The sequence below is a fragment of the Cynocephalus volans genome, chromosome 9 (genome assembly GCF_027409185.1).
Source record: "Cynocephalus volans isolate mCynVol1 chromosome 9, mCynVol1.pri, whole genome shotgun sequence".
In the NCBI taxonomy this organism is placed as follows: Eukaryota; Metazoa; Chordata; class Mammalia; order Dermoptera; family Cynocephalidae; genus Cynocephalus; species Cynocephalus volans.
In genome coordinates, this window is record NC_084468.1 from 22,909,125 (window position 1) to 22,933,518 (window position 24,394).

The window sequence follows — 24,394 nt, forward strand, 5'->3', positions numbered from 1 at the left end:
AATTTGGAGAATTAATGAACATTAAATACACACAGCTCACTTCTAGTTAGTTATGTGTAAATTGCCTTTAAAGTAGTCTGGTTAGGGTTGAGCAAAAAGTAGGTGCTATTATATATTTTGGGTCAATTCAGTAAATATTATAGTAGACACAGAGGGGAAGCAAACAAGGAGTAGATACTACTGCCTTCAGGAAGGCCTGAAAGCCAAATCCAGCCTGCTGGTGTCTGTGTGCATGTGTGTATATGTGTGCATACATGCACATGAACAGTTTTTTTCTTTTAGCCCACACACTGTTGGCCCACCTATTGTTAATAAGTGTAAATTAATTGCCAAATTTTAAAAAATAGGATTTCATGTAAAATTTGATTTCAGGCATCTGTTAAACAATTAGAGGATATGACCAGGACTAGGCCCACATGCCCATACATCATTAAGGTGATTGTGAGTGGGTGTATATTCATGTTTGTCACTTTCTTTTGTTTCCTTGTTGTTAGAACCATGTACCAGTGGCTGATTATAATTGAATTTAAGCTCTGTTTTTCTTACAGTGGGATTAAGAAAATTGAAAAACATTTTCCTATACTCATAAATATACAAAAACATGAGAATTACAATGAGGGCTGTGTGTTTTAAGAAAGAAGGGAAGGAACCACTTCTTTGGGTAATTAAGTGATATTCCTACTTATTTATTGTACACTTGTGTACAATTTACCCATTTATATTACTGTAGGTATTTGAGTTTTCAGGCCCCTTGGAGAGACATGGCATGAATGTTTTAAAGTATACACAAGTCACCGTGTATACTTGAGCAAATTATACCTTCCTTGAGGATAGGATTGATGGTCTGAACTATGTAAAATATGGGGCTTGAGTGAGGCTTTGAAACAGATAATTTTTTAATTGGTAAAGAGAAGTTTATAAGGAAGTCATCGTAGGTGGGAAGAATTTGTGAGGGTGCTTTTTGGCAACTAACAAGACAAACCTGTTGGTAGTCTATGAGTTGAAAGAATACAGTGTATTGTTCTTTCAGCATAAGATATTTCTCACAGTTATCTACAGTGCACCAGGTGTTCAGGGTGTAAGATATGTTAAACACAGCATTGCTCCTGCAGAGCTCATAATCTGGTGATCCATTTTGCTTTGACTTTTACTTAGCTTTATTAGTATTTTGAAAGTTTTTACTTGGGGCTTTACTCTAATGCTATTTTCCAGGCTAATTACCAAATTAAGCGAAGTGTAATATTCATAACAATAGTGTCATTAATAATTAATCAATAATTGTATCATTTTGAGTAGACCTTAATTAGTAACCGCAGATTTTGTGGTAGTTTATTGTGTTTAGTAACATCTTAGAGTACACTGGATTTGTTGAACTCCAGTAGTTCAGAACTCTGAGCTATGTGAAAATTCAAAGAGAAGTTCTCTGCTCTAAAAAGTATCTAATCTAACTGAATATGTAACTGAATGTATAACTCCCAGTATTTTACCTGAACAAATGTAGTCTTTGTGGAAATCATTTCTGTCTTGTAGACATGATTATTTGTGTTACAAAAGCTTTCGCTGAAATTTTATCACTAGAAGCCAATTCTGTATTTCAGTATGATTTTGTATTCATGTTCAAGAAAAGGAATGCTTTCTTGAATGTAATTGCTTTGTGTTTTTGGTTTTTTCCCTATTATTATTCAGGTTTTTTTGCCCTCCTCCATGTGTGTATCTTATGGGCAGTGGATGGAAGAAAAAAAAAGAACAAATGGAACGAGATGGTTGTTCTGAACAAGAGTCCCAACCATGTGCATTTATTGGAATAGGAAATAGTGACCAAGAAATGCAGCAGCTGAACTTGGAAGGAAAGGTAAATTGAGACTGCTTGTTCTCCATAATGGGCACCATGGTACCAGAGTGTAGTTTTCATATTCATTTTTGTGGTGGTGACTTTTTTTAATGGCTATTGGTAACAATTTCTTGAATATATAAATCAGAACTAGGAATACTCCTCCCAGATAGCTATGGTCTAGTTAGGATTTATGGAGCTAATGCTGTTGACATCTAAAAGTGGCCTGCAGTAAGCTTTCTATTAGAAGCCTGTAATAAATTTAGGAGGCTAAGTGCTCATCTTCTCCCTGAGAGGGGTGTAACACTCAAATATCAATGAAAATACATTGTTCAGTAATGTTTTACACTGCTCTCTTAATCTTAGTCTTATACTAGAAGCAGTGATATAGACAAATTCTAGAAGCAATTACCTGGGTTATAAAAATCGTAAACATTTACTTAACATCATTGTGCAGCAGAACTATTTATAGACAAGTACAAGCATAATTGGCTTTACTTAAAATTTTAGGGGGATTTTCTTCAATTAATTTGCTAAGGAAAGAAATTTATCAACTAATTGAATTTTATGAATTTAGAAAGCAGTCATTATCAATCTATAGTATTGAAAAATAGTTATTTATTAACTTAGGTTTTATTTTATTTTCCCTTGATATTAAAATTTGGAAAATTTTAGTTATCTCAATGTCTACATGAATGTCTTTTAAAATAGTGCATAAAATGCTATTTCCTTATTTGATAAATCTTTGTTGTATACCTTAGTGTTTGCTGGGTTATATTTGGCATTAGGGATAGGGCTTGGAGGGTAGTGTTGAGGATAGTGAAATAGGAAATTTGTGCTCTCAAATTCAATATTAGTCAATTTATAGATAGTGAATATTAAGAAGCCGTAATATCAGCCTCCTTTAGATTTGGGTGTTTATATGCCATTTGTATCTTGTTTTAGTCCATTTTGTGTTGCTATAACAGAAACACCTGAGACTGGGTAATTTATAAAGAACAGAGGTTTATCTGGCTTATGATTCTGGGACAGCTGCATCTGACGTGGGCCTCAGGCTGCTTCTACTCATGGCGGAAAGCGGCAAGCAGCTGGGAGGTACAAACAGATCACACGGTGAGAGGAAGCAAGAGAGAGAGAAGGTGTCAGGGTCTTTTTAAGCAACGAGCTCTCGCAGGAACTAATAGAGCGAGAACTCACTCATTAATCCCCCCTCCCCCAGGGAGAGCATTAATCCATTCATGAAGGATCCACTCCCATGACTCAATCAGTTTCCAACACTGCCACATTGGAGATCAAATTTCCACATGAGTTTTGGAGGGGACAACACATCCAAACTCCATCATTCTGCCCCTGACCCCCCAAAACTCATGTCCCTCTCACATACAAAATACAATCATTTTGTCCCAACAGTCCCAAAAGTCTTAGCTTGCTCCAGCTCCAACTTAAAAGTCCAAAGTCTCATCTGAGACCAAAAGCAAAAATCCTTCCAGCTGTGAACCTGAAAAACAAAACCAAATTTATCTATTGCCAAGATGCAATGGTGGAACAGACATTGGGTATACATTCCCATTCCAAAAGGGAGGAGTAGGCCAAAAGAAAGGAAAAACAGGCCCCAAACAAGTCCAAAACCCAGCAGGGCAGACATTATGTCTTAAAGCTCCAAAATAATGTTCTTTGACTCCCAGTCCTGCATCCTGGGCACAATTGGGCATCTGGGCCCCCAGAGCCTCAGGCAGCCTTGCTCCCCCATCTCTGCCAGGCACAGTCCATTGGGCTGCGCTGGTGCCTGCAGCTTTTCCAGGCCTGTGTTGCGTGTTACCAGTGGCCCTGCAGTTCCAGGGTTTTGGAGGTAGCCCCGCTGCCTTGGCTCTACTAGATAGTTCCCTGGTGGGGGCTCTCTGTGGGGGCTCCAACCCCACTTTCCCGCTGAGCATTGCTCTAGTAGAAGTCCTCTGCGGTGGCTCTGCCCCTGCGGCAGGTCTCTGCCTGGACCCCCAGGCTTTTCCATACATCCTCTGGAATCTGGGTGGAGGCTGCCACGCCTCCACTGCTCTCAGGGCCTGCTGGCCAGCAGACTTAACACAATATAGATGCTACCAAAATTTCAGGTCTCTACTCTCCAGGGCTGCTGCTGGAACCACACTTGGGGCCACTCCAGCCAGAGCAGTTGGGATGCAGGGAGCAGGATACCCAGCACAGCAACTCAGTGCTTCTAGACTTCAGGGCCTGTGATGGGTGGGGCACCCTTCCAGACTTCTGAAATGCTTGCAGGGCTTTCCTCTCATTGTCTCCCTATTAGCGTCTGGCTGCCTCACCACCAAGATAATGTCTTTAGCAACCAGTTTATCTGCTTCACCCTTGCATTTTTCTCCATCTGTCCACTTCTCTACCACATGGCCGGCCAGGCTGCATATTTTCCAAATCTTTATGCTCCGATTCCCTTTTAAATTGAGGCTTTACATCATGATTTTGCCGCCATAACTCAGCATAGGTTGTTAGAAATAACCATGCAGTGTCCTTAATGATTTGCTGCTTGGAAATTTCTTCCGCCAGATACTCTGGTTCACAACTTTTACGTTCCAACTTCCACAGAGTCTGAGGGCGTGGACACAATGCAGACAAGTTCCTTGCTGGGGTGTAGCAAGGGAGATCTTTTGTCCAATTCCCAACAAGTTCCTCATTTCTATCTGAGACCTCATCATCCGCATGGCCTTTACTGTCCACATTTCTATCAGCATTCTGCTCGCCACCACATAAGTCTCTAAGACATTCCAAACTTTCCCTCATCTTTTTCTCTTCTTCTCCGTCCTCCAAATTCCTCCAACCTTTGCCCATTACCCAGCTCCAAAGATGCATCCACATTTTCAGGTATCTGTATAGCAACACCCCACTGTCAGTACCAGTTTTCTGTTTTAGTCTGTTTTGTGTTGCTATAACAGAAACACCTGAGACTGGGTAATTTATAAAGGAAAGAGGTTTATCTGGCTTAAGATTCTGGGACAGCTGCATCTGGCGTGGGCCTCAGGCTGCTTCTACTCATGGCGGAAAGTGGCAGGCAGCCAGCGGGTATAAGCAGATCACATGGCGAGAGGAAGCTAGAGAGGAAGAGAAGGTGCTAGGGTCTTTTTAAGCAACGAGCTCTCGCGGGAACTAATAGAGCAAGAACTCACTCATTAATACCCCCTCCCCCAGGGAGAGCATTAATCCATTCATGAGGGATCTGCCCCCATGACTCAACCAGCCTCCAACACTGCCACATTGGGGAACAGATTTCCACATGAGTTTTGGAGGGGACAACACATCCAGACTCCATCAGTATCTTTATAGTTTTTATCAGTAAGGCTTGTTGACTATCTTAAATTAGGTTTGGGATAGTACTTATCATAATAAAGGTTGTTTCATCCTAAAAGAAAATATAACAGTAAAGCTATTTTTAAATTATGACCCTCTAGCTAAAGTAAAGAATATATTTAAGTGGTGGTTTGATCTAATAAATCTTAGCCATGTTTCATCTGTTTCTCTGTTGTATAGAAAGTCTCAGAGTTATATGCTTGCAAGCTGCACATCTAGACATTCAGTACAATGAATGAGTAGATCAGATGTTAGCAAGAAGCGAAGGATTCTAGCTATCAGTGGGTAGAACTGTTTTAATCAAAATTCATTACTTGCTTTAACCAGTCCAGCTTCCAGTGATTTCATGCGAGGTAATACCAAACTGACCAGCCAGTAGCACCACTGCTTGCCTTTCCCATCACCGTGGCTTAGTAGTGCTGTATTGAAATTCTATACCCTTAGGAGCTGCCTCAGCACGGAGATCCTCCTGCTGTCTGCCATTATATCTTTCTTCAACTTGTATCCTTCTGCTCTATCCCAAAGGCCTAGAAATTGGCAGAAGAGGAAGAGAATACCTGAGAGAGAGCTTGAGCATTTAACTAGTATTTAAAATACCTACTAATAGGGCGATATAGTGTCTGTAAGCCTAAATTATATGTTATTATTTAATTTTAATGAAAAATGCTATTGTAGAAGTCTAATTAAAGTTAAGACTGGTTGAAAGTCAGTAGAAGGCATTCCAGGCAGAAGAACAATGTAATCGTGTGCTTGGAGCATGATCGTATAAGAACATGGCTTGGGGCCAGGTGGGCAAAGGTGTCCTGAGCAGTGGGATGCTGAGCTTCAGAAAGGCACTTTGCTCCTGTCTGTCTCACTTAACTTCTGTTTAAGTAAGGTAGTATTATTTTCTTTCAGTAGTCTGTTCATTGAACAGTACAACTAGTCATTATTGAAATATGAGATATTATTTTTCATTATTTAGTTGTTTATACTTATTTTATGTATTTATTGCAACAAAATTCTAGTATATTTAGCCTTTTTAAGTGCATGGTCATGACATTTGATTGCGTGTTGGTAATTTTGGATCTGAGAGTTAATAATGTTTTTAATGTTTTTAATTTGTTAAATATTTTTTCCTCAATTTTGCATTTTATGTAGTCACGACTGGGTAAGCTATGCAACAAGGACTACTTCCCTGATTAGCACACTTGTATTTTTCATATTTTTAATATTGCATACTCTTGCTAGCATTGTTTTGTTCCTGTAATTCAAATATTTCTATAATATTTTTGCAGCATTAGATCTGTTTTTTTTTTTTCAGCACATTGTTTTTATTGCCTAAAGATCTTGTCTTCAAAGAGTTGTTTTTAAGTTAAATTACGTTAATTACTTCTAGAGAGATTATTATATGCCATTTCCTGTTCTAGAATTCCATTAGCTAAGTAAGCCTTTTAGTATGGCAAAACAAATGTAATTTTAATTTTAATTTTCTTATTTTCTTAAAGTCTTAATATTTTCTATGCTGGGAAAGTCAAGCAGTAAAGACATTGGTTGGTTTGTTTGGTATTACTAGTGACTTTTTTCTTTTATGGAATTTGAGTAGTTTGTGGTCAGTGGCCTTATAGTTTTTCTAAAACAATATTTCCACTAAAATTCTCTTAGGTTTGATTTTTGTAGATTCAAACTACTCACTGTAATCAAGGATGTATTTCTTTTCTTTGCAAGGAGATATACAGATATCTATAGGCATCTGTGAGGGATCCGTTCTAGGACCTCCATGTATACCAAAATCTAAAGATGCTCAAGTCCCTTGTATAAAATGGCAAAGTATTTGCTATAGTCTTTGCACCTCCTCTCATATTCTTGAAATCTTCTCTAGATTACTTATATACCTAATACAATGCAAATAGTTGTTATACTGCATCATTTTTAAAATTTGTATTATTTTTTATTTTTGTATTTTTAAAATATGGGGGGCTTCAAACAACAAAGGTTTATATCTTGATCACATTATATGCGTATTGTTATTTTTTATTGTTTTATAATTTCTGAATACTTTTGATCTGTGGTTGGTTGAATCTGCGAGTATGGAAGGCTGACTGTATCTAAACAAAATAAAGTCCTTTGTGTATAGGTCTTATGGATCCAACCTTCTCTGCTCTTTTTTCCCTTTTTTGTTTGCCAATCTGTTACTTATGCTAGAGTTCAGTATTTTCTCTTTGCCAATATATAGGTCATATTCATTAATGCTAACACTTTAAATGGTCCCAGCATCAAGCTTTCTCATTAGAATGCAGTTCCTTTCATATAGATACACATCTCATTTTTGCTTCCTGTGACTATGTGCTTTAGAGAGAGTGAGAGTGTGTGTGTTTATTTTGGTGGTGGGGGGGGGGGCAGAGCTAGCAGTATGAGGATCCGAGCCCCTGGCCTTGGTGTTACAACACTGCACTCTAAGCAACTGAGCTAACTGGCCAGCCTGTTCTAGCATATCGATACCCATTTTTATAGGACTCATCTTATGTTAAAGAGCAGTTACATTGTTTAGGCTTAATTTGACCTTCAGTGCTGTCATTTTTAAAAGTATGGTGGACCCACACATCAGCTCACAGATGCGATTTCTGAATGCTTTGGAGATCCTTGGGTGAAAAAAGCTATTTGACCACACAGTATTGTTGTTTTTATTTTTTGTATTACTATATTAGCTTTATCTTATTCTGTCTTCTGCAAAGCCAACCCTCCTAAAGCTTTTTCCAAACTTTTGAATTTATGAAAACTTGAGTGTAGAATATTCAAGATGGCACCTAAATTTTTTTATATAACTTTGCTATTGAGAAATGAAATAAACTATTGCAGTATTTTTGTGTGTTACTAAGGCTATGAGTAAAATTTTAAAGGTAAAAATCTAGAACACATTAGCTATTTCTTAAGTCACATTTGCTCTGCTCTTTGAAAGGAACACATAGCAAGATAGTTGAAGAAATTTGCTTAGCCTAATTTTAAAGTGGAGTGTTGATCTTTCAAAAAATATAATTCAGATATTTTAGATACTTTCTGTGTGTTTGAGCATCATTTACCCTATCTGGTAAAGGAGGTCAATAATTTAGTCCCCTCCTTAACTCACAGAGATGAGGGGAATAGGAAAGATTTTAGAATTGTCATATATGAGGGAACTTAAGACATTTTGTGGAAAAATAGAATTGAAAGATAAGAATCCTTCCATTAACTTTTTGAAGACCCCTTGTATAATTAAAGTAATAGCATTTCTAAGTGTCTTTGCTGTTTGTCAAGTGTTATAACTCTTTGACACTATCTTTTCAGTTATCAGAATTTATATTCTGGTAAAATAGACATATTGCCTTGAGCATTTTCTCTAGCACCTTTAAATTCAGTTCTTTTGATGATAAAATATGAATGGTCACTTTGGGCAAAGTTACTCCTTTTTAAAATTTTTTTTAGTGTATACTCATATAATGTCTTTGTGCTTTGATATATTATAATCATCCAGTTTAGACTAACATTGTTTTCCTCAGACTGATAAGTGGCTCCAGATCAGCTATATAAAGAAAAATATTGTGTGCACTATTTCGGAAGGACAACTGCTAAAATCTTTTACATAATTCTGTTGAATTCTGATAGCCTTATTTATATATTTTCTTTGCAGAAAAATAATCATCGATATTTTTAACTGTAAAAATTCTATTTTAAAAATTACTGCTGTAACATTGAGTGATTATTCTGTGAAACAGATGTAGAGCTACGTAAAACAAGAAAAGAGTATTTTTTCAAACGATCTTTTTAACAGGGTAAAATGGATCACAGTATTTGTATTATGTAGACTTGATAAAGGAAGATTTTGTACTTTCTCTTCAGAGATCAGCTTCGGTAATTTTTACAGTTGGTTTTTATCAGCTGTCCATTGGAATTATTTAAACCTGATTAAACCTAGCCACGGCCATTCTGGGTTGTGGCTGCATAACCAACAGTGTTTTGGTACTATTAAAACTTTCCTTTTCTTTCACAGAACTATTGCACGGCCAAAACATTGTACATATCTGATTCAGACAAAAGGAAGCACTTCATGTTGTCTGTAAAGATGTTCTATGGCAACAGTGATGACATTGGTGTGTTCCTCAGCAAGCGGATAAAAGTCATCTCCAAACCTTCCAAAAAGAAACAGTCATTGAAAAATGCTGACTGTATGTATACTTGAGTTTTCTTTTGTCCTCAACTCCCACCACGAGTTAATAAGACACAAGCTATTTTTTAAATTAAGAATTGTTTTTCCAAGAACTAATTCATTCTTTACTAATATTTTTGTGGCCCTCTTTATTGTGTCGTCCCCCTCCCCTCCCCTTTTTTTAATTGAAAATGTGCGGGAACCTGGTTTAATGAAGTGGTCCTCAGTCAGAACTGGTTCCTTCCTGCTCTCCCCAGGGGCATTTGGGAAAATGGGGAGTTTTTTTCCTTCTGTTGTCTCAGTGACTGAAGGGGGTGCTGTTGGCATTGGCAGTCTTGGGCAAGTGATGCTAAGTGTTCTGCAATGCCCAGGTAGTTTCCATTCCACAAAGAATTGATCCACCTAGAATATCAAAAGCACCCCTGTGAAATACATTGTTATTATATCAAATGGGCTTTGGAAAACCATCCTGAGAACCTAAACAAAACTTTTAAGCTGATGTCTTTGGCGGAGACTGCTGTCTCTTCAGCAGATTTTTAGACTACCAAAGATATATACTGTCTGTTTGAATTATACATTTCAGCCCACACACTTTTTTTTTCTTTTCTGAATTTAACTTTTTATTATGAAAACTTGCAAATTTATGTAGAATGGAGAAAGCAGTATAGTATAAGCATCCACCTGGCCTCAGTGGGTTTTACCAATTCTCATTATCTTCATTACCACCAACATGTCTTCCTCTTCCAACTGCTGCAGTATCCTAATGTAAATCTCAAGTATCCTGTCCTTTCAACCAAAATTTTTGCAATCATGACTAACGACTGCAACAAAAGTTTTCTTTTTAAGCATTATTACTTCCAACAAAGTAGATAGTAGTTCTTAAATGCCATCTAATATCCATTCCATGTACAGATTTATCATATAGTTTCAGCATGTCTTTTTACAGTTGGTTTGTTCAAACCTGGACCCAAAAAAGCCCCCCCAAAACAAAAAAAACCCTTGTATCCAAACAGGGTCCGTTTATTTATTTATTCATCTATTTATTTATCTATTTATTTATTTTGCGGCTGGCTGTTTTGGGGATCTGAAACCGTGACCTTGGTGTTATAAGGCTGCGCTCTATCCAGCTGAGCTAACTGGCCATCCCTATGGTCCATTTATTTTAATCTATAATGGTTTCTTCTCTCCTGCTCCCACCTTAAAAAAATTTTTTTCCTGTGTCATTTATTTGTTGAAGAAACTGAGTCATTTTTCCTGTGAAATTTTCATATTCTGCATTTGTCTGATCACATATTTCTCTGTCTCATATTCTCCATGAACTGGTGGTTAGACCTAAAGACTTTCAGAATTAGCTGGTCCTCTATACATTGATTTCCATTGGATTAGAAATCATATAATTTGTGGTTATTTTATTTTTTGTCATGTTAAGATTGATTATAGTAAGTTCTGCTGTTGTTAGTCTAAACTTAAGTATAGAACCAAGGTCAATTCTGAAATACAACGAAAACAAGTGAGGATTTATAGCCAAGGAACAGAGTGCAGGGGTCAATGGATGGAAAATCACTAAGAAGAGACATCAGGGGTAGGGGAATTCTTGCTGAACTGACTTAACATGATTCCTGCTAAGGGCAGGCCAAGTTGATCATATATCAACGATGGGGGGATGACTTAGCAGGATTCTTGTTACAGCTGTGCTAAGCAGACCAAAACAGGCCCGAGGATGAAGAGTCATTGAAAAGAATGCTCAAAGAAGCCTAAGGTTTTGGTCAAGGGGAGAATCTTTGTCAGTAGTTAATCTGAAGCTTGATCAGATTTAGTTTGTTTTTCTTTGGTTCTTTTTTTGTTGCTGAAGGATAAGGCCTACTTCATAGGTGCTGATGTGCTCTTGTGCACCAGGAAGCATATGATGTCCTAAATTCAGGCTATTTCCAATTCAAATTAAAGGGTTTTATTTAACCTCTTAACCTTGTATTTGTATTGAATATTTGTTTCTTGATGGCAGAGAATATATTTCACTTTCAGAATATTTTCTTGCTTACGTAGATGTGGTTTTTTTTTTTTCCCAACAATTTTTCACGCGATTCAATACATTAAGGTATTTAGAAGAAAGCAAAATTCTCTGAAATCACAATATGATAAGGCAGTTGCTATTGACATTGGTAAACACCCTTCTAGATTTTTTTCTATGTATACTATAGGATTGATGCAAGCACATGGAATAACACATGCAATCACATGTCCCTGCCCACCCCCCAAAATATACATATATATATGTGTGTGTGTGTGTGTGTGTATATATATATATATAATTTATTTAATCAAGTTCCTACTGTTGGACATATATTATTTTTAAAATAATTTCCCCTCTAATGAATAGCAATACATTAAACATACTGTGTAGGTCTCATTTTAAAATGACTTTTATGGACATATTTTATATCATTAGCTCGATGTTATTCGTAAGACTTACCTTGGTCTTATTTTTTGGTATCATTTGTACTTTATTGAAAGATTAAAATATTTATCATCAGAATCTGTCGTTAAATTATGATAAAAAATAATCATAACCTGCCAAGCAAAAGTCTCTTCTTGCCCCCCTCCCCACTGCCCCAATCACATAAATAGGAGTTGTTTTTTGTTTGCAGTATGCATTGCCTCAGGAACAAAGGTGGCTCTGTTTAATCGACTTCGATCTCAGACTGTTAGTACCAGGTACTTGCATGTAGAAGGAGGTAATTTCCATGCCAGTTCACAGCAATGGGGAGCATTTTACATTCATCTCTGTGAGTATAAAAATGTACAATTTTATGTTTTTAGTGTAAAATTGTTGCATTCTTTTAATGATATATATGGATATATTAAATTTTGTCATTTTCCTAAGCAGATAATGAATTCTAAAAGTTGATGATTTGATCTCTCTTTCCACCCACTGCAGTGGATGATGATGAATCAGAAGGAGAAGAATTCACAGTGCGAGATGGCTACATCCATTATGGACAAACAGTGAAACTTGTGTGCTCAGTTACTGGCATGGCACTCCCGAGATTGGTATGGTTCTACTTCTGCTTTTGTGATATGTGAATTAAAAATTATTTCTTAAAACAGGCAAGTCACAACATTCAAATGTAGCAGTGCACTTCAGTTTTATGCTTTTTAACTTAAGTAGGTATGTCAGTTTATAATTGCTGTTTATAATTGACAATTATACCCTACCTTATTTCAGATATGCTTTAAGGCAATTAGCCAATTTTTACAAGTGCATTCATAGTCGCTTACTGTTACACTATTTCTAATAAATTTTAGTGGCAATTTTCTTTTTGGTTGTATATGTAAACACATTTAATAGAGGGCACTGGACATTATGAGCTTTTCTGTACTAATGCAGATATACTTTATTCATATTTTGTAGTACTTCTTATATCCCAATGTAGGACTAAGTTTTCGGAAGAATAGAAATTCTTATTACTTTAAAAATATTAGCATTATTTTTATTAGATTTCTTTTCCACAAGAAGATAGATTTATTAAAAATTAAATAAAATTAATACGTCTTACTCTGAGAGAAAGATGTAGGATTTAGGGCTTTTTGTTCACTAGAATATCTTAAAACTATAAAAGCTGCTTTTCCTAGTAAAATGAAAACAAAAGTCGCTTATAACTCCAACCTCCCCCCTCCCCAATTTTTCCCTCTCCTTTTCTGAGACAATACAATTCAGGTATATTAAAGATGAAGAGGATTTAGGAGTAAGTTTGATGATTCAAGGTCAGGTTGGTGGGGGGTGGGGTGATGTTGGACAAGTGGAAGAACATTTAGCATTACTTTTAATGAGCATGCTTTATATTTGTCTTCTTGGTGTAATATTTTCTGGGGCTATTTCAGCAGAGACTAGTTTGATCTACAGTTGTGTAAGTAAATGCATCATTTCTTTGTTTTTAGTCTTTGTTTTGTTTTCTTCTGTGTCATGGTTGTCCAAGATGATTTTATTTCCCAATTTAATAAGCTAAAAATATGAAGTGTAGTAATACTAATCTATAAAACCTTGAAACTGGAAAAATAAATTACAGTAAAAGGGGTAAAGGAAGGGTGTAGAAAACGGAAAGACGGAAGCAAACAAAAAAAACCAAATCATCGTCTACTCAGTTCTTCTCATTTATTATGCGTCGCTCTCTTCCAAGGTTGATGATGATTTGCTTTGGTGGTATTAAATGCTTGTGCTACAGAAACAGAGTTTCAGAGCCTTATGCCTCTGATCAGCAATAACTTTCATGTGGACCACTTAGAAGATAGACCAAAATCTTAAAATAGTGTTTACACTTAGTTTCGTGTAAAGTACCAATAGTCTGACTTACTTGAAAGTCATCTTTAATTGAACTTTTTACAAACAAAACTGTGTTGTGGTTATTCAAAATGTTGCAATAAAAAAATTAGAAAGTTATTAGAAAAAGTTGCAATACATCATTAACATGCTGATAAATACAACTTTCTAGAGGTTCCATGACTGAGGAATTCTGACTGATTTCCTCAAAATCATAGATAGGCTTTAGAAATCTACATTACTTCCTACCCTCCACCCCCGACCTCCATTTACACACAGTTTTCAACAAAGGTGATACTCTGTAGCTTTCATAAAAAGGATAATCCTACCTTATTACCAAAACTTGCTTTTAATGCTTTCTGGAATACTAGCCTCATTGGAGATCTTTGCTTGGAAAACACTATCCCTCCAAAACCAAGTTTCAATAGGATAAATATCCTAAAGAAAAGTGTTTTCTTAGGGTGTTCTCAAAACAGGCACAGTCTCTGCACATCTAGGAAGAAACCTATCAGCCATATACACCATGTACTCATCAAGACTGTCAGATACTCCATAGGTGGGGGCTTCTAATATTTGTTATGTCTTCATTATACCTCTACTCCTAAGGTTTCATCGATGTGATTAAATTACGCTAATAACCACTATCCATTGTATCGTATAGAAAGTACATCACTCTCATTTGGTGAACAACCCAGTAACATAAACCTAGACAACATTTACTGGGCATTTATCAGGTACAGGGCTAGGAATATGAATAAGGTATGTTTCCTGTAGGGTAACCACTTAACTTCAGAAGTCTGGTGAATACTGTACCAACAATCTACAAAACCAGCTTAGAGGAGAGAGAGAGAGAGAGAGAAAGAGCGCATGCGTGAGAGCGCGAGCTGGCTCGAATAACCCCTGATGTTTTTTGAATGTACAGTCCACATCACACATGTAGTTTAAGTTTTAATGTGTTTGTACTTTCTATTTTCTCACATTTTTTTCTTCCTTTTCTTAATAATTAGAAAACATCAAAACAAGTTTTTGGTGCCATCTTTGGACATCTTTGCTTTCTTTATTGGTGAGAGTGCTAGGTCATTCAGCAGTGTTTGTGTCCAAAGAACTATTGTGGGGACTAAAAAACAAACTAAACATGGCCCACATTCTCAATGTGTTTATTATTACTAGGTAGTGGAGAAAAACGGTACACAAATCACAGTTCTGCAGACAAATCATGACTCAAATGTGGTGGAGACATATAAGTGTGTGCTATAGACTTACAGGAAGCTTTAGGCTTAACATCATTTAAAAAAATCAGTTATTTCTGTAAAAGCAAAACCTTGTTGATTTTACATACAGCTTTAAGATTTTAGCATTGATTTGAAGCATTTTGCTTGAGGTTAATTAGTCTCACTGACTATCTTTAGAAGCTATAATTGATAAAAGCATGGTGTCTCCCTTTTAAACTTAAAAATTACTGGTGTTAGTGCGTGACAAATATTCTGACTAATAAACTGCAGAGCTAAAAATGTGTAAATACAAGGAATGTTAACTTTAAAGACTGGAGCTTTATGCAGTTGTGGCTTAGCTGAAGAAAAATGATTTTTGAGTATAAGTGAGGCATGAATCAAGTTGTAAAAGCCAGTAATATTGCATAATATTAATAGCACTGTTCTAAGCACTATTACATATATTGGTTTACTTAATCCACTCAAAGATCTGTGAGGAGTTGCTTTTGAGGATTGTGTAGCAGAGCATTACATTTGTGCATGTGTGCATGCTTTCTACAGAAAATCCTGAGCACCTGTGTGCCATACACGGCCTAGGTGCTGGAGATAAAGTGGTGAGCAAGACAGTTACTCTCCTAATAATGGAACTTATGTGTTGGTAGGGAGATAGACAAAAAACAGCTAAAGAAATACCCATATAGTGTATTAAAAGGTTTGTATAGCGATGAGAAGACAAATTAAAACAGTATGAAAGGATAGAGAACTCGGGGAGTGCTCAGAGAGGGCAGGGAAGTCTTTTGGAAGTGGTGATATATGAACAGAGGCCAAAATGAAGTCAAGAAACCACTAACTGAGTGAGGACCATTTCAGGCAGACAGGACTAGTACAGAAGAATTTAAGACAGGTTATGTGTGAGGACTGGTAAGGAAACCAGTGTAGTTAGAGCAGGCAAGTAGCAGGAAATGAAGCTGCAAGGTTAGCCCTGGGCAAGATCTTGTAGGGTCCCTCTCTGTATCTAGGGTAAGGACTTTATATTATCTGTTTATGATAGAAGGCAACTGGCAGGTTATAAACAGAGAATGATGGCTGATTTATGTTTAGAAGGATAATACTGGCTGCTATTTGAAGAAGAGAGCATAGGGATGTGGTGGTGGAAGCAGAGAGACAGGTGGTTGGGCAAGAGTTGACGGCATCTTAGACTAGGATTGTAGTGGTGAGGTGATGAGAGGTGACTGATTTGTTTGGAAGTGGACCTGACAGAATTTGCTGACAGATGGGAATGGTTGGGTATGAGAGAAAGCAGGGTGTCAATGATGACTCCAAGGTTTTTGGATTGAGTGAATGGTGGTGCCGTTTACTGAACTGTGAGGTGGGGAAGGATCAAGTTTAGGAGGAAATTCGAAATTCTGTTTTTGGTATATTAAGCTTGAGGTGCCCTTTAGACATTGTAAGTGGAAATGTTGAATAAGTAGTTAAATATACAAGTTAAGTGCAGGAGAGAAGATAAGGCTGGATATATAAACTTGGGAGTTGTCAACTTCTAAATAGCATAGAGACTATAGATTATAAAGAGAGGAAAAGAAGTCTAAGGACTCGACTCTGGGTCTCTAAAGGTCATTTAGAGCAGGTATAGCCCTGAAAAGAGAATGCCTTTGTCAGATGCTTCTGAGAAAGTGGAGTAAGATGAGGACAGAGAAGTGCCATGAGATTCATCTCTTTGGAAGTCCTTGGTGGCCTTGACAATAGTGGAGTCTTTGAGAAAAAGACTGGAGAGAGTACAGGAGATTGGATGGTGAGGAAGAAGTGTTTGCTACAAAGGGGAACAGAGAAATGGGCATTGAGAGGGAGGGAGAGGGAGATGTAGTCAAGGAAGCATTTTCTTTGCTTGTGATTTTAAGATGAGTGATAGTTACAGCAGGTGCCAGAGTCTTTTTAAGCAACGAGCTCTCGTGGGAACTAATAGAGTGAGAACTCACTCATTAATCCCCCTCCCCCAGGGAGAGCATTAATCCATTCATGAGGGATCTGCCCCCATGACTCAATCAGTTTCCAACACTGCCGCATTGGAGATCAAATTTCCACATGAGTTTTGGAGGGGACAACATATCCAAACTCCATCACTTTGTGTGTGTTAAGGTCATAAAAGGTTTTATCTTTCAGATGTCCATATGTATTTTGTGGACTATTTGGATGATAAGATTATACAGTGTAATGGGAAAAGGTCAGGCTGGGCAGCCAGCCAGCCATGGGATCAATTCTGGTTCTTCACCTATTAACCTGGTGATTTTGAGCAACTTACTTGACCTCTCTGAGCCTGTTTCCTAATCTGAAAAATTATTTATTTTGTTTTTAAATATGTAAATATTGGTTAATGTATTATTATGTAGATATAAAATGTCTGCACTGACTAGCCCATATCCACTGTAGCCTTCTAGAGATTTTTCCCTTTGATGTTGGAATATTTATCATTGTATATTATTGGAAAGATCATCAGAACTTGCTACTCAAAATATGGTTTATAGACCAGCATCATTAACATCACCTGGGAATATGTTAGAAATGCAGAATATCAGCCCACACCTGAGCCCTGCTGGATAAGAACCTTTATTTTTAACAAAAACCCCAGATGATTTGTTTGGACATTATGTTTGAAAAGCACTGATGTAGAAAACAAACACCTGCCTGATTTTTTTTTTAGATGTTCACGGAAGAGAGTAACAATTTTCACATTCCAACATGCTTGCAGTCTAAAAGTATTTTTTATTCCTAGCCTTATTGTTTGTAAATGTTTTCATATATGTAGGTATAGAACAAATAACTGTGATGTATTATTATATAGCATATGCTTTGTACTCTTGACACTGTACAAATGAAAACTCTTTTCATATGGGAGTGACCTTTTATTTTCTAATTGTTGAAATATAGATAATTAGGAAAGTTGATAAGCAGACCGCATTACTGGATGCAGATGATCCTGTATCACAACTTCATAAATGTGCATTTTACCTTAAGGATACAGAAAGAATGTACTTGTGCCTTTCTCAAGAAAGAATAATTCAATTTCAGGTATGTTTTAAAATTACCAGTGAAATCTAAAATGTACAAGCTCTTAGGTTAGTAGCTTACCAGAACATGAAGTTCTCATTTGCTCTTAGTTGTATCCAAATACATGAAGCTGTATTCAGATATTTATCTCAGATCCAAGGGTCCTTAACATACATGGTTCTCAGACATGCTGGTGATCCTTCCTCAGGGAAGAACTCAAAACTGTAAAAATGGTCTCAGAGAAATAGTTAAAATCTAGTTCCAGGGTTCTTAATCTGAGGAATAAAGAGCCCCTCAGGATATCCAAAAATAGATTTTCAGTATTCATTGAATCCTCTGAAATTGTCTGTAAATACTGTGTATAGGCAAAGCATTTTTCTGGGGGAGGGTTCACATTGTCATCAGATTTACATTGGGATCTCCCAAGATATTAATGATGACTTACTTCAAAAGCTAATTTTTAACTACATTTACTCAGAAGGCTTTCATGAGGACATTTGTGACATGGGCAGATTCTTTAATAGGATAGTTGTAGTTTCATGTGGAACTCTTTTGTAAACTCCTGTTGCAGAGCAATGTCCGCACATACTGGTGGGTGTGCTGTGCCCCAGGTCTAGGTATGTTAAGGTGTTGGGGAGAGGGAGTTGCCACTTAAGATCTTGGTTCCCTTCTGCTGAAAGTACGTAAGCTTCTAGGTGTTCCGTAAGCATGAGGGGCTCCCATTCTTTCTCTCAGGAGCCCTGAAAGAGTTTTAGATAACCGTTTACATCACAGATACTGATCTTTTATTAATGAAATTGTACCAGCACTGGTGAACTTTTAATGGTTATTCTGAAAGTTATTATTAGTTACTTAATATGTCACTGAAATATTTTGTATTATTAAAATATGTATATATTTTGTATTATAAAAAAAACTGTAGGGTTTCCATATTAATATTTTATTTGTGTTTATTTAGGTAAAGCACTATGCTTTAAGAAGTGTAAAGCTTTTTGCCAAATTCTCTTCTTGTTAACTTCAGTCTATGAGTGTTGCTTTGGTAAAATTCTCTTTATACCAATGTGTATAAAACTCAGTTTCTAAACATTCTTTCTTCATAAGGCCACTCCATGCCCAAAAGAACCAAATAAAGAGATGATAAATGATGGAGCTTCCTGGACAATCATTAGCACAGATAAGGCAGAGTATACATTTTACGAGGGAATGGGCCCTGTCCTTGCCCCAGTCACCCCTGTGCCTGTCGTAGAAAGTCTTCAGGTGAGACCACTGTCACAAGTTGGCTTTTAACTCTTTGCAACTGTACTCAGCTATGACTGGGCATAATTTTATTTCATAGTGATTTCGATTTTTCTCAAAATCTTGTGATTTGGGGAGTTTGTTATTCATTTATTGATAAAAAGTGAAAATAGGAGGGGAGGGAACATACATGCAAGATAATTTAAATTTAAACCTACTTGTATGTTACCTTGAAATGTTTCTAGCTAGCTTTTAAATTATGCCATTAAAAGAAGTATTTTAATTACCGATTTTTTCACAAATGAAAGTTGAATGAGAATTTAAATTGTGTACTCAAATGAATAATGAAAAGTTTTCTTAATGTTGTGATTTTCTGTGAATTGCAGTTGAATGGTGGTGGGGACGTAGCAATGCTCGAACTTACAGGACAGAATTTCACTCCAAATTTACGAGTATGGTTTGGGGATGTAGAAGCTGAAACTATGTACAGGTACTTGATAAACTGTTTTCATCATCCAGAGGTTGTGAGGGGTGTGCATGAGATTCTTTTCTGACATTAATTGTAATGTATTAAGCAATCTTGTTTTAACTCTCATTTCTAAAATGTGTCTTGGTTTTTCTAACGTGCTTTTAAGTGATTTTTTTTTTTTTTTTTTTCCTCCTCAGATGTGGGGAGAGTATGCTCTGTGTTGTCCCAGACATTTCTGCATTCCGAGAAGGTTGGAGATGGGTCCGGCAGCCAGTCCAGGTTCCAGTAACTTTGGTCCGTAATGATGGAATCATTTATTCCACCAGTCTTACCTTTACCTACACACCAGAACCAGGGCCACGGCCACATTGCAGTGCAGCGGGAGCAATCCTTCGAGCCAATTCAAGCCAAGTGCCCCCTAATGAATCAAACACAAACAGCGAGGGAAGTTACACAAATGCCAGCACAAATTCAACCAGTGTCACATCATCTACAGCAACAGTGGTGTCCTAACTACCGTCTTTTTGCTAGGACTTAACTGACTTGAGTGCGGCAAAAAGTTGACAAAAAAAAAAAAAAAAAAAAGGAAAGAGGAAAAAAACCCGAACAATCTTTTGTGGTTTCTTGGGAAAACTTTTTGTACCAGGTGATACTATTCAAAAACACCATTACCTGCAAGTGCTGATTTGAAATGCAGAAGCCACAGTAAAACAAACAAAAAACCCCACCAAAATGTACAAACTATTGGAAATAGAGTTTTTCAGCTTTTTGTTTGGTTGGTTGGTTGGTTGGCTAGTTTTTGTTTGGTTTTGTTTAAATGGGCAAAAAATAGATATGTGGCTGGAATAAAAGTTAAGCAAACTAGAATACACAGATCTAACATAGTTTTTATGGACCAAGGAACTTGTATAAGCTTTAGTGTAAAAGGTACATTTTCACCATACCTTTTTTATTTCACCGTATATAGTACACGTTGTTACCAAATAGGTTGTTCTCCTCCCCACCCCGCTTTGAGTTTTTTCTCTAAAGTACATTCAGGTTCCAAGCCTGACCATGCTTGTTTAATCTAATTCCCATACTCTTCCAGGTTTTTTTGGTCTAAGGCTGGAACTTTTTTTTTTTTTAAGCTGAAGTCTTATGACTTTTCATGAGTCAAAATTGTTTTGATTTCAGCAAGTCAAATCTTGTAAAGGCCTGCATTTTTTCTTTTTTAAGATTATATGAAGTCTGTGCAAAAGCTTTAAAAAAATGCCTCTGCCTTGCCTGCAATACATGCGATGTACGTTAACTTAGTCTCTATTCTCAGACACTGTTGGTAGTTATTTCTGTGTTTTTGTTTTTTTTTCTTTTTTAAATGTATTTATAATGGTAATCCAAGAGGTTCTAACATTTACCTGAAATTCAGTGTGGCCATTTAAGTCATTAATGAGTTTATGGCGCAGAACATGTTGGTATTTGAAGTGTTCTCTCCCCTTTTCCCATACATAAATACATCTGTGTGCTCCAGGATTTGTTCAGATTTTTCTCCCCCTCATAATCTTGTACATAGCTTGTATTATGTGTAACTTAAACATTTTATTTTGAACTTGGAATGTTCCCAGTGATTTCATTCAGCAGGGTGTTTTCTGCCTTGTTGGCAAATCATAACGAATATCATGAGAAGTATTGCTACCAGTTGGTAGATGGTCCCTTTATGCTGGAATGAGGAAAATCTCAGTAAAAGCATGCTTTATTATCTTTCCTTATATTTTATTTCATTTTCGGGGTAGCCTAGACCAGAACATCATTGTAATCTTAAAACATAAGATGCTTTTATTAGAAGATCAAATAAAATAGCTGGAAGACAGTACTTTAGAAACAGTAAGATTATAAAAATGCAAATGTAACTTATGTTTTCATTTCTCTCTGCTTTTTTTTGTCTTCCCTTCTTGAGTACTGAACATCTCCACAGATGTCTCCTACTCAGAAAACATTTATTTTCCTTTCGGTTAAGATTTGGTTGCATTCAGGGTTGTGTGTTGGCCTTGCATGCAGATCTTGCCAGTTTTACACTGCTTCCTTCCATTCCTGCACTTTAGTGATGCCTTTGTTTGGTTTCTTAGAAATTGCAGTAGACTTATTGGGCAGTAGTTAGTACAGGAACCACATGTGTAATGTTATAGGACACTGTCTGGTAATACAATCATCCTTCTTAGAGTAAAAACTACCTCTAGATTGTGGTAAGCTTTTACTGTCCCATCAAACCGGAGCCACAAGTACCTTATGAATGCAAAACTAACTTCATACAGTACTTCCATACAGAACATTGTCTTTCTGGTGTCCTTGGCTATTTTGAAAAAGTTTCCATTAATAGACTTTTGAAAAATCATTATTAGTAGCATTTTTTTTCAGCTTTGCTCTCTTCATCACTCTTTTGCTCAGACTGTGCCACTGTAAATAGTATTCCTAATATCTTTAAATTGCCTTTTCCTCAGTTTTTAAGGGGAAAGTCATTTGTAAAACATGTTAAGTGGTTAAAGCAAAGTTATTGCATTTTTTTCTTACTGGAAGCCTTTTTAATCACCCCCACCTCCCGCTGTGTTATACTGTATGTAGCCTTTTCTCTTTAAATCTGCTCCAGTCACTCATTTCTCTCTTGTAAACTAATCCTGCCTCATACCTTAAATCTGTTTCAGTGATTGAGGGCAGAACTCATTGTGGCCTTATCTTTTTTGGTTGTAACTGTTCATGGGCTTTTACTCACAAACTTGCTTATTTCTGAATAGTATTTATTCTTTTTTCTGTTGAGTTGTGGAAGTAGTCATTACACAGTGCTTTTTGTTCAGAGCATGGACATGTTTTCAGTGCTGCTTTACTTTTAACAGGCCACAAATTTCCTCTACTTCCCGAGTTTGGTATTTAGTTAAGAAATCATATTAAATTGATAACAAATGAGATGCTTAACTATTCCTTACCCAGCTTTGCAGCTCGAAATAATTTTTCAAGTTCATGGCTTTATTAATGCTTTTTTAAAGTTTATATCTTATTTTGGTTCTTTGGTTCTTCGAAATATGATAATTGAAATATTAGATTGTAAACCCTTTTCCTGTTTTTTTTTTTTTTTTTAAGTTCAAGAATGTACTTACACAGGCATTTTCCCCACTTATTTTATGCCATTCTTATACCACAGACTGAAGATTGAAATGATATGTCTGTTGTAGCCTATTGTTTATCAGTAGTTCTTTTGTCGGCTGCTTTAAAAAATATTTTCATGGATTTGTGAATCATTTTCACTATATAATTTATAGGAGCTTTGTCCTCCAGTTGTAGTAGAATATTTCCCTCCCCAAGTGATGGCATAACTAGAGATGCTGGTCATTTACCCTAATAAAGACTCTCTTCTTAGAATGGTGAATACTACAGTTAAAGTATAGTATGTTTTATTTTTTAAAAATTCTGTTTTGGAAGAATATCTTATGCTCTCATGATTCTATGCAGTTTCTAAAAGTATGCATAGAAGCTGAGCCTGTGATCCAATATATTTTTATGAGTTCCATTGAATTTATCACATAGGTTGGAAAGGCAAGCTAAAGACTTTAAATGTAGAATGAATGCCCTTTATATTTTGAATGATTTTAGAGTTGAACACTAGTATAATATTTAACCTGCTGCTGATTTTTCTTAAACCATGGCAACTAAAGGCATCTTCATATATGAATTAATTAGTGAAATATTCGTCACTCCTACTGCACAGACTTATTTGCAATCATAACTGGTTAGGTTTTTTGTTTGTGTTTTTAATGAAACTGGTACCATCTGTGCCCTCACAGAAAATTTCCAACACCGTTTTTGAGAACTAACCTAACTGGTCATGTTAACCAGAAAATCCGTAGGGGCAGGGGGTTTCCTTCTTGAAACAAAATGCTTTTCAATTATTAACCAAGTTACTTACTTTGATTTCAAAAGCAGCTGTGTTTCTGATGAGTACTGAACAAATGTGTGTAATTTTCTGTGCCAGACTTTTGACTTCGTTTTTAAGCACTGTAATGTGGGATGGATGGTTAGAAACAATAATATATTAGGGTTTCTATTTAACCCTTTCAGGACTGAACTGTATCTCCTTTCATTAATTTTTCCCTGTGTTGTGATAAATGTTTGCCAGCATTCAGTACTGTGTTGGTCCAGATGTAGGTTTATATGCTCATTTTTAGCTTATTTCTTGTACCTTGCAGCATGCTCTATGCATTCAGTCCTTAAGGGGTTTATTTTACAAACTGTGCGCCTGTAAGGTTTATTAGCAATAAGATAGAAAATTGAGCAAGTTTATACCATAATTTTGTAGAAAAAGAGAATCTGCTCAGTTCCATATTTCATCCATGAAAAAACCTGCAATATGGGCAGTTTCAAAGAATAAATAAAAAGGAAATGTAAACCATTGTAAGTCTTTTGTTGGATGTGCCTGATACATGTATTATTGTTGTTGATTTCAGAATACTTCATAAAGACAAAATTAAATTCTGTATTATAGTTTGTGTAATTACCATCTTACCTTGCCATCTACATGACATCAAAATATTGCTGTGCTAATTTAATTTCCTTTTAAACTATGTAGTGCTTTAAAAGAGAGAGTCTTTTTTTCTCTCTCCCATGTTAATGGGGAAATGGGATTTGTCACTGAAGGTGTGTATCTCCCAATTTCAGATTGTTCAATGCTGATCTCAACAAAATTGGAGAGTATTATTTAGCAACAGCTTGCTTTTTCAATATAAGGTTGTCATTTGGTATGGTATATAAA

The 24,394-nt window shown here is 36.3% G+C and overlaps 1 protein-coding gene across 2 annotated transcripts in view; it reads left to right on the top strand.

Moving 5' to 3' along the window:
- Window positions 1-24,129, top strand: part of RBPJ (recombination signal binding protein for immunoglobulin kappa J region) — a 97,886-nt gene extending 73,757 nt beyond the window's left edge. For both annotated transcript variants that reach the window (XM_063107849.1, XM_063107850.1), the window contains exons 4-11: window positions 1,687-1,852; window positions 9,189-9,363; window positions 11,990-12,127; window positions 12,280-12,392; window positions 17,796-17,936; window positions 19,017-19,172; window positions 19,538-19,641; window positions 19,818-24,129. In XM_063107849.1, the coding sequence (XP_062963919.1) occupies window positions 1,687-1,852; window positions 9,189-9,363; window positions 11,990-12,127; window positions 12,280-12,392; window positions 17,796-17,936; window positions 19,017-19,172; window positions 19,538-19,641; window positions 19,818-20,133 (1,309 nt within the window). In that variant the 3' untranslated portion in view covers window positions 20,134-24,129. The remainder of the gene's footprint in view (window positions 1-1,686; window positions 1,853-9,188; window positions 9,364-11,989; window positions 12,128-12,279; window positions 12,393-17,795; window positions 17,937-19,016; window positions 19,173-19,537; window positions 19,642-19,817) is intronic.
- Window positions 24,130-24,394: the final 265 nt, after the last annotated feature.